The 10,594-nt window shown below is 45.1% G+C and overlaps 1 protein-coding gene across 1 annotated transcript in view; it reads left to right on the top strand.

The window, feature by feature from the left end:
- The window catches only part of ADAM17 (ADAM metallopeptidase domain 17), a 34,610-nt gene that overhangs the window by 20,859 nt on the left and 3,157 nt on the right, over positions 1–10,594 (top strand). Inside the window, exons 9-18 of the mRNA XM_071441047.1 lie at positions 451–595; positions 1,130–1,218; positions 3,014–3,166; positions 3,935–4,134; positions 5,175–5,278; positions 5,949–6,083; positions 7,001–7,131; positions 8,147–8,225; positions 9,373–9,461; positions 10,091–10,147. Coding sequence (XP_071297148.1) covers positions 451–595; positions 1,130–1,218; positions 3,014–3,166; positions 3,935–4,134; positions 5,175–5,278; positions 5,949–6,083; positions 7,001–7,131; positions 8,147–8,225; positions 9,373–9,461; positions 10,091–10,147 — 1,182 coding nt within the window. The remainder of the gene's footprint in view (positions 1–450; positions 596–1,129; positions 1,219–3,013; positions 3,167–3,934; positions 4,135–5,174; positions 5,279–5,948; positions 6,084–7,000; positions 7,132–8,146; positions 8,226–9,372; positions 9,462–10,090; positions 10,148–10,594) is intronic.

Here is a 10,594-nt window from a genome sequence, read left to right on the forward strand (position 1 = left end):
AGTCCTCTGCTCCCTCTGCATGATGTGTAGATGTCACACAAAGTCAAACCAGCTGCTGTGCTCTGTAGCCCTTGGTAAAGGGCTCCCTTGCATAATTACAGAGCAGACATCAATTAGTCTTATTAATGTGGTCTGAGTCAGGCAGTCCTGATATGTCTGGCCGTGAGACTGGCTGCCTTGTGACCTTCATCAAGTTATTGTACTTGGCTTTGTCCTCCCTGTGGAAAGGGAAAATGAATAGACAAGTTATGTAAATGAATGGGTACAGTGTACTTGGGCATTATTTTAATTTCCTGCAGCTCTGCAGGACTGCTAAACAGCTGCTGTGTTCTGAATAACCAGATCTAGGAGGTACTTGTCTGGCACATTAAATTAATATTATTATCTATAGACTTCTAACAAGAACTGTAAGCTAACAGGGATTTGACTTTTTTTTTGTTTTTTTTAAAGCAATTTAGCTTTGATATTGCAGAGAAAGCAGCTCATGTGTGCCTTGCTCATCTCTTCACGTACCAAGATTTTGACATGGGAACACTTGGACTGGCTTATGTTGGCTCTCCCAGACCTAACAGCCATGGTGGCATTTGTCCTAAAGGCAAGGCTTCTTCTTCTTCTCTCCCAGTTCTGGGTTGGAAGCTAGTTTTTGTTATTCATGTTTAATTCATTTCCCCAGCTTTCATGGAGTATGTTGTGTTATTTGCACACACTCTAGGAGCTGGTTTTTTACATAGAAGGGATGGCTGGTTTTTTTGGCTGGAGCTGGAAAAAGGGGGAAGGATAAAAGTCACTAAACAAAGTTGCTAAGCTATCTGGTGTGAGCAGGCTGTATAGAAAAAACCCTGTTCTAAGGGCTGCTTTGTGTGGGCACATCCTGCAGTGGTTCTGGAATGGCAGATGCTGTTGTCTTGGAAATTTCTGCTGTTTTTGCCTTTACTGCAATACATGAGCTTTTGGAGCTGTGCTTGAAAGATTCCCAGCTCCAAAAATTGGCAGGGTCTCACAGAGCCTGTGAGAACAATAAAGCTGTAAAGCTGTTCATTTCCCCAGACAAGTATCCCTCTCTTCCCAAAAGTACCCTGAAACTCAAGAAAAATGTTTCTCAATTTTAATTTATTTCTCACTCTTTCAGCTTATTACAGTCAAATTGTAAAGAAGGATATCTATCTGAACAGTGGCTTGACCAGCACCAAGAACTATGGAAAGACCATCCTCACAAAGGTAGAAGAGTATCTTCCTCATATGTGTGTGCTGGTGATGTGCGCCATGGGATTGTGACAAACTCCTGTGCTCTCTCAGAAAAGAGCTGCTGGCTTTCCATTTGAGTGAGATCTCTGAGGACAAGGATATAGATCATAAAACAAAAATCATCTTTTTTGTTGTAGCTGACAAGGGGAGACAGGACTGAATGGAACTGAAAATTGAACTCACTGTGAAACAGGAATAGAAGCTAGTGTCTCATAGGAGCTGTAGTTTCCTAGATATAAACAGGCTTTTGATGTCTGAAGATGAATTTAAATGTGTTTTGTTTTAACAAAAAAATCCCCAAGCAAACAACAAAACTCTTAACAAAACAAACTCTCAAACAGAGCAAGCAGGCAAAGTAGGAGGTTCAGTTTGAGCCTTTTAATGAAATTCCTCCACCTGATTTTTGTGTGTCCTGAGTAGAGAACAGTATAGTAGACACTGCTTATTAGTGCTAATACTAAGATTAATGTAAGTTGATGCTTCCTGGATTTTTTTCCATACTTTATGAGATAGTAAATGCACAAAGGCCTAACTATGAGTGTTGTCTCACTTGTAAAGACACCAGAGCAGTGCCTATGTCTGCCTCTATTAAATCTTTGAAGTTGGGCATATTTCACTTTTTTGCTGGCTTCTCAGCTGTGCTTTTCTGTAGCATGATTATAATAATAGGAATTTATAATTGATGTGTGGGCTAAAACTTGGCACAGAAACTGTCAAGAAGATAGGGAAAAAAGACAGTAAAGCTTTGTGTTAGAGGGATGTTGACAGAGAGCTCTAGCAATAGCTGTTGCCATGCTATTTGCATTTGTTCAATCTCCAGACTGGAGTTCTGCCTTAGATTACAAAGGAGGTTTAGTTTTCCATCTTCCCAGTGGCAGGCTTAGGGCTTGGGATGATGGTTCACATGGATTTCACAGGGAAAGTGCTGCATGGTTTCCACTTTGGTTTAAAAAAACCAAAACCAAAACAACTTCCTTAAAACTCTTCTCCAAATGAAACACAGTGAAGGCCAGGAGGGATGCCCGGGCAGCTCTTGGTCCTTCCCATGCCCACACAGCAGCTGCAGTGACAGTTCCTCTCCAGAACTGCCCAGTCTCCTTGTGGTTATCTTTATTTCTGTGTGAGTTTAATTTGTGGTTGTCACCTTGTGAGCGTGACACCATCTGCTGGGGAGGGCGCCGTGGGAGGTGCGCAGCGAGCAGAGCCGGTTTGGGATCCCCAGCACAGGCAGGCGTGTCTCACATAAATGATGTTGGAAATCCATCCCTGTTGGGCCACAACTGTAGGTGTCTTTCCTAGAAATCATGCAGTAGTGGAGTTTATTCAGCACTCCTAATGTCATCATCCATTTAGAAGAAATAATTCTAATGGCAAGATCTGTTAAACAAGAGATTGACTAATTGTAGTAGCTGTTGTTTGTTTGGATTGGGTTTTAACTTTTTATGCCTTCCAGCTACATAGAAGGAAATTTTCATATTTAAGCATCTGCACTGCCTTGAAAACAAGTTTGAATTGGTATTCTAGGACAGTATTTTGCCTTTAACAGTGATTCAATGTTTAAATCTAGTCCTTGAACTTAACTTTGAATAGGACCACAATTTTATTTACCTTAATTTCTCTAGAAAACCAGAAAAATGTTCATAGGCAATTCCCTATCATCTTGGTGTATTTTAGTATTTCTGGTGGCCTAGAAGTAGCTGGGATCTTTTGTCCTTTACTCTGGTCAGACTAATTTTTTCCAACATTGTTTTTTTCATGTTCAAAAAAGGAGGCTGACCTGGTTACAACACATGAACTTGGACATAACTTTGGAGCAGAGCATGATCCTGACAGTCTGCCAGAGTGTGCCCCCACTGAAGACCAGGGTGGGAAATATGTCATGTATCCTATTGCTGTCAGTGGGGATCATGAAAACAACAAGGTATGGTTGTTTAGTTTTGCATCAACACAAAAGTTTCTGCCATGGTCAGTGACCCTTTGCATGGCAAATCTATTTAGTTAATGATTCCTTTAGTTTGAAACCACCAGAATGTAATGGATTAGCCATAAGAAAACATTTGCATGCAGTTGGGTTCTCTGTAAGATAAGCTCATCTTTGTAATCTGGGTTTCACTGGAGTTCATAGCATGTCAAGGTGCATTTTAATTAGTTGTTTGTAATTAGCTGTGGCCATATGCTGCTACAAGCAAGTCCCAGCAAGAGTCAAATCCAGCACCTTCAGTCCCACACAGCATTGGGGTGCTCCATAGCTGCTGTTGGAGAGGGGCTGCCAGGTGCCACAGCCGTGGTGGAAGCTTGCCCTGGCACTGTGGGGTTGGCATTGTGCCTGTTCTGCAGATGAAACCCAGATGAGCAGGGGATGCTTGGCCTGCAGTCTGCCCTGCCCTGTGCCTCCTGTGCAGCTTCACATCCCATCCTGGGGCCGCTGAAGCCATGGGAGAGCTGGAGCTGCCTCTGAGCCAGGCTGTGTGGGGGAGCCCCTGCAGTGTGCAGCAGTGTCTGTTACTGACCCAGCTGTTACTGTCCCATCTTAAAGTTCTTCCAAGGTATCAAACTGACAGTACAAAGGGAATAACTGCATTCTGGAATGCCAGGGCTCAGAGATATGGGGAGGCTGTGGCTGTCCTAGATGCCAGTTGTTGACAGAAAGGTACACTCAGTGCTGCTTTTTTCCTCTGTGATTCTCTAGATGTTCTCAAGCTGCAGCAAAAAATCCATCCATAGGACCATAGAGGTCAAGGCCCAGGAGTGCTTCAAAGAGCGCAACAACAAAGTGTGTGGGAACTCCAGAGTGGATGAAGGCGAGGAATGTGACCCTGGCCTCTTGTACCAGCTGGCTGATCCCTGCTGCTCTGCAGACTGCAAACTGAAAGAGGGTGCCAAGTGCAGGTAAGGGGAAATGAGCTGCAGCTTCTCTTTACACAGGAGAGAACGTTGGGTTGGGCTAAAAATTCCTAATGCCACCTGCAGTGTCACGGGCCCCTTTCCTGGCTTTAAGGCTGAATGAGTGAGCTCACAACAGTGAAAGATTTCATGAAAGGCTTCTGTATGTATACATTAATTTTTATAGCATTCTGTTTGTTTTCCTGAGAAGTGTCAAGAGCCACAGCCTTGCAAATTATTATAGTGCTGTCATTGTTATTACTACCATTATTATTAAGCAAACTTAGGCAATCAAAAAGCATTAAAAAATTTCCTGTGCACACTTTCTGTGCAAATACAAGTTTTGTTTGTGTTGGAAGGAGGCTTTTTACACTGGTACATAATGGTAATTCCAGAATGCTGCAAAATGAGTTTGAGCAGACAACACAGTGACTGCACTAAGTGACTCCTCTTTCTGTTGTTGCTTTTTGGGATGTTCATGGCCTTGTTGCAATGCAGTGTCCAATCTTTTTTTTTTCATAGTTCAGCTCTACACCATGTAACATTAGAGAGGTTGTGCAATTCCTGTTGTTTAGCAAGAAAATCCACACATTTTAATGAGTGTTTTTGTACTAAGGGCCTTCATGTATTAGGTGAGAAAATGAAAGTAAAGACAATGCAGAATAGAAAGTAGGAAACCTTCAGGACAGACAGAAGGGGGAGAAATGTTTGGGGAAGGAAAGGGTGAAAGATCTTGTCCTAAGCTGCACAGCAGGTTACAAGAGGTTGATCCAAGTGCCTTGAATAAATACAAGGGTCCATCTGTTGTCTCTCAATATATTGTACTTTCTATGTGATTTGGCCTTCAGTGCATGAAGAGTGAGTATGTATGTAGAAAGGTGGTTGTGGGAGGGGGGCAGAGAGGACAAAGGTTGAATCAATTAATCAGTCTCCAAGAAGCAGCTTTTTATTTCCTAAACATCTTTTTTTCTCTGGCTTTGTCACACTTGTACTTATTTTTTAAAAATTAGTTAATATTTATTTCTTTCATTTTGATCTTTCCCCAGTGACCGAAACAGTCCTTGCTGTAAAGGCTGCCAGTTTGAAAGTGCACAAAAGAAATGCCAGGAAGCCATAAATGCCACTTGCAAAGGAGAGTCTTTTTGCACTGGTAGGATGTGGTTCTGTCCCCTGTATGTCAGCTAGCCAAGTGCTTCAGGCTCAGTGTCCTGTTCAACCCACTTTCAGTCTAGTGCCCTTTAGTCATCCGGTACATGTAATTTTAGAGACCAGTTAAGCATCACAGTATGCTCCTATAATGAGTTTCATTGTAGTTCAAGAGTCACTTTGTGATTTATTGCCCAGAAGAACATAAAAAAGGTTGTTTTTAAAAAATCTGTTTCTTTCCCTTAAAAGAAAGGAAAAAAAAAAGCAAAACAGAGTGTGTCCCTGGGGGGGAACAAGAATGAATTTTGCATAGAAAAGGTGGAATTGCTGCAGCTTTTCTTCACTTCCCCACTTGTTTACTTCCTCCTTATAGTTTTTCTTGGAGACAGGGAATCAAGTCAGCGTGTGCTTTGCCGAGGGGGGCTCCAGGGTCTGCACCTACTGCTTGGTGGCCAGTGCCACAATGCCTGAGCTGTTGATAGCCTCCAGAGCTTCTGCTGCCTCTCAGAGCAGCTGGCAGGCAGCCTGCAGCTGAAAGCCAAGAACAAGCTATTATTGGGGTTTTCCTGGGATAAGTCTGTATTTCCATTATTTTCCTTCTTTCTTCTGCACACTTAGGTTCTCTGCCCTTTGCTCTAACACAGCCCTCCCACTGTGCTGACTTCCATCTGCAGGGAACAGCAGCGAGTGTCCCCCCCCAGGGAACGCTCCGGATGACACCGTGTGCGTGGACATGGGCAAGTGCAAGGACGGGGAGTGCGTCCCCTTCTGCGAGAGGGAGAGGAACCTGCGCTCGTGTGCCTGCAACGGTGGGTGACACACAGGAACTGAAACGGGGCCGGGACTGAAATTTGTATTTCATCCCTGCTCCTTGGAGAGTGTTGGCTTCACTGTGGGCTGAGTTTGTGGTTTCTGGAAAAGTTTTAACTGTTGGGTTTTGTCAGCTGTTCTCTGTTTAAAAAGGGAATGTGAATGTCCTCTGTCTTCTGGTGGTTGGGATGAAGACATTAAGATGAGACTTAGGCTCTGACACTCCAGCTGAAGGAGAGGACACTCTCCTGCCTTCCAGCTCTACCACAGATGGACAAGAAGGGATTGTAAGGAGATTCCAACCAACCTCTGGATCTGGCATCTGACAGAGGAGTGGTGGCCTCCAGCAAGGGGTTAAAGAAAGATTTCAGAGAGATTAAAGTGTCTTGAGAATATAGAATGCCCTACTTAATTCCCCTGCTAACTTGCCTGCTATACATTTCTGCCAGTGACTTTTCTTGCTCCTTTGCTGTCCATTTTATCCCCTAAATGTGGGAAAGCAGCTTGGGAGTAGGATGAAAACTTCAGAGGGGCAACACAAGGAACTGCTGTGAGCCCCACCATTTGAGATGGAGGGCATAGCTGAGGAGACAGGTACCTAGAGGACTCAGAGCCCAAGAAATATTCAAATCTATCTTTTTGGATGTGCTTAGAACCTCTTCATTGGCTGTTGATATGTGCAGTTTTGGGGTATCAGCTTGGAGAACTTGGTCCCACTGTACCCCTTAATATGTTGCACAGGGCATGTGATTGAGTTTTAGGTTTGATTGTCAGAGTGCCCAAAATTGGGTGGCTTGGCCCTGCTTTCCCTGTGGGCCAGCTGGTCAGGACTGTGCTCAGCCAGGAGACACACGGGGTTGTGGGTTGCAGGTGACTCTTTGTGCTTCCAAGGAACGAGTTTGCTGCTCTATTTCAGAGACAGATAATTCCTGCAAGGTGTGCTGCCGGGACGAGCAGGACAGGTGCACGCCGTACGTGGATGCCAACGACCAGTTCCTGTTCCTGCGCAAGGGCAAGCCTTGCACCGTGGGCTTCTGTGACACAAATGTAAGTGTGCCCAGCTCTGCCCTGCTCGGGGTCTGAGTCCTTGGTGAGGGGGAATGTGCTGGGGAAGAGAAGCCAAAGCTTGAGCAGGGTAATGGCTTTTAAGTACCTCTTCATGGGGTAAATACTAAAGGGTGTTGGAGGCTGTGGGTGTTGGAGTTCTGCAGACACCCATGCAAGGGGAAGCTGTTACCTTCTGGAGCTGCTCATTGTCCCCTCTGCTGCTCCCCACAGCCCAGCCAGGGACCCTGCTCGGCTCAGCAGCCTGGCACCCTGCACAAAGGAGGGGACTGAGCGCTGCCATAAGCTTGACTGGGTTTGCAGCACTTGCCTTTTGCCGTTGTTCCTGTTAGCTCAATCAGTTTTTATTCCAATAATTCAGGTCAGGGAGCAATCACATGGAAATCCAGCCAGCAGTATCTGAAAGGGGCAGTGAGCCTGTGGCAGGGACACTGGTGGGTTGTTGGCATTCTATGGCCTTTTCCATGGTTCAGCCGTACAGATACCTGCAGACCCCAGTGACACCCCCTGGGTGTCAGCACAAACGAATTTGGGAGGGCATGCCCCAGTCCTTCTGCTGGCAGAACTGGAAGATCAAGGTTCTGCTGTGTTAAACCAGCACAGCCAAATCTGGGAGTGAGTTTGTCTGTAACCTTGGGCTCCTGAGAGCTGCAGCCTTCTTTTTGGATAATGGGAACTGAGGCTTTCAGTGTTTAAACCTCTACAGAAACATCAGTATTATGTCCCCTAACATGGGCCAAAGGTGGAGGGAATTTTGCACATTTCAAACAAAAATTATCTGATTCAGACCACAATTGAAGTGAAACTAGCTTGATAAAAATAAAGGCAGTAAAAATGGATTGCTGCTATTGGGCATGAGTGTAATTCTGTATTCAGAATGTAGATTAAGTCATGCTGTGTCTGTAGTTCTCATTTCATTACTATCATTGCACCTCCCTCTCCAAGAAGGCAGTGCTTAATACTTGGGTGGTAGAAAATTATTTTGTTACTTTTGTAGGGCAAATGCGAGAAGCAAGTCCAGGATGTGATTGAACGGTTTTGGGATTTCATAGACCAACTCAGCATCAATACTTTTGGTAAGATAAATAACCATATCCTTTGGGGATTTTTGAGTTCATGACATGAACCTCTAAAGCCTCAGGGGGAGTTAGCTGGCTGGATTTATTCACCATGTGCAACGGTAGCTGTGCTTGTGATATATCAAAGTATATTTCTGCCTGAAGTTTGAGACTACTGATCTCACCTTTTAAAGCTGAAAGGATGGGAGGCTGTTTTGCATTTTTGTACTCCATTTTTTTGTAGGCATCTTCCAAGCTTGTGAAAGGGATGATAGCTTCTTGTCTGAATACCAGGAACTAGGTCAATTAGAGAAAAGCAAATAATAATCAGTCTCTTTAGAGGTCAGCTAGATTCAGCAGGGTATGAAATGGGCCTCTCAGTGGGTTTTAAATGTCAACAGAAAGGGAGTGGAACACGTTTAAGAAAACCAGAGGTCACACACCTCAAGCTGTGCCTCTGCTGAGTCACTCCCTGTGACTGAGTGGGTCTCCTTGGTCTTCATCCCAACTGTGCAGCCCAAGCAGGTGTCACCTCAGCCCAGGTGTCACCCCCAGTGTCTCACTCTCTTACTGGTACCAGACAAAACCTCTGGTTAAGCTGGTGCTGTGTCCCGAGCCCCAGCTGTGTGTGCTCATGGCACCACTGTGCCTGCACAGTGCAATTACCTCAGCTGCAGCTTTCAATCCCAAGTTTTAGGGACAAAAAATTGTTGCTTAGGTAACTGATAAAGCTATTTAGCCTGCTTGGATAGAGGCAGTTTTTGAATCTTTGGCATCCAGATATTTTGTTGGTGGAGGCAGGTAGAGATCAGGTGGCTGTTACATCAGAACGTGGTGAGGGACTCGCAGTGTGTCTTGTGTAAGTGAGAGGGGCAGCATGGCTGGCTCAGTATAGGCTGTTCCAAAGCAACCCATATCCAACATTACAGCCTCACAGCATTTCTCTTCACAGAACAGAGTAAAACCTGTTACTGTTAACATACTGGATACAATTTTTTTAAATTGTGTAATTTTACCTTTGCCTACCTCAAAGTAGGCAGCCTGTGCTTCTCTAAGCAATTCTGAGGCTTCAGTTGCCTGAGCAGTGGCTGCAGAAGGGGGGATAGATGTGTGTGTTCAAACAGTATTTGGTGGGTAACTGACAGATTTGAACTTGGTTCCACAGGGAAGTTCCTAGCAGATAATATAGTGGGCTCTGTGCTTGTCTTCTCCTTACTGTTCTGGATTCCTCTCAGCATCCTTGTGCACTGTGTGGTGAGTAAGCTGTCTTTGAGATGACACAATCTGTTGGATTTTGCTGTGAGAACACCCATCATATGTGAAGTGGCAGATGGCTGTGGTAGAAGTGATGGGAAGTTTTTAGCAAACCCTGGGGGGAAATCCAGCATATGTAAGGCTTTTACTGCTCCTTCAGTAGGCAAAACTCTTGCTAAACTCTGCCAGGCCTGGCAGACCCAGTGCTCCCATGACTATTCCCTGGAGCCTTTCCCATTCTTTCCCAGGCAGATTTTCTTTCTCTGCCTTCTGAGTTCCACCCAAGTATAATTTTAGTATTTTTATCATTAAAAACAAAGTCTTCTAAAGCCCCGTGAAGAAAAGACACCCACATTTTGAGAGAAGACCCAGAGTGGGAAGTGATCTTAGTTGATCTTGGGTGGATGGGTAAAGAGAGTCAGTGAGCCATGGGCACAGGGAGTGTAGACATGTGGTGTGCTGCCAACATCAGTGTGGGGTAGAGCAAAGGGGTGCTGTGCCCACAAGCACTCCTGGTATGAATGGGAAGGCATGGGAAGCAGGGGACCCTATGCTGAGTCCTTGCAGGAAAAAGGAGTCTTTGCCATAGGGAAATTAACTTTCTTATTTTGTTGTGTGTTTTTCAATAGGACAAGAAATTGGACAAGCAGTATGAGGAGAACACAAAGTCCCTGTTTTGCCCCAGTGTAAGTTGCTGTCTATGTCTGAATTGGCAGAATGCTGTCCCATGTGTAAAGGAAAACCTGAACCTCGGGTGTCTGCAGAATATTTTCCAAAAGAGTAGTAAGAGAGAGCCCCAGAGCCCCATGCTGCAGGGGGTGAATCCATGAGAGGGGAAGCTGGTTTCTGAACAAGCCTCTGTTCACTCTTAGCAAGCACTGCAGCATGGCAAGGTCTGATCCTTCCTTCCTGTAAGAGCTGAGCCTTGTTGGCAGAGCCCCTGTGGTGCAGCAGAGAGGGGCAGGAAGCCACTCTGCTCTGCAGAGCATGGCTTCACCTGTGTCCAGCATCCCCTTGGGCAGCACCAGCCACAGGCTGCTAGTTCCCAGCCAAGTGGAGTCACTGAAGCATGAGGCTCAAAAATCTCTGCAAAATGCAGTGTCTTTGCTGCAGAATGGCTGTTTGCAGGAGGT

Source organism: Agelaius tricolor, unplaced genomic scaffold (assembly GCF_023055355.1).
Source record: "Agelaius tricolor isolate 1412-34295 unplaced genomic scaffold, bAgeTri1.0.p SCAF_1, whole genome shotgun sequence".
Lineage (NCBI taxonomy): Eukaryota > Metazoa > Chordata > Aves > Passeriformes > Icteridae > Agelaius > Agelaius tricolor.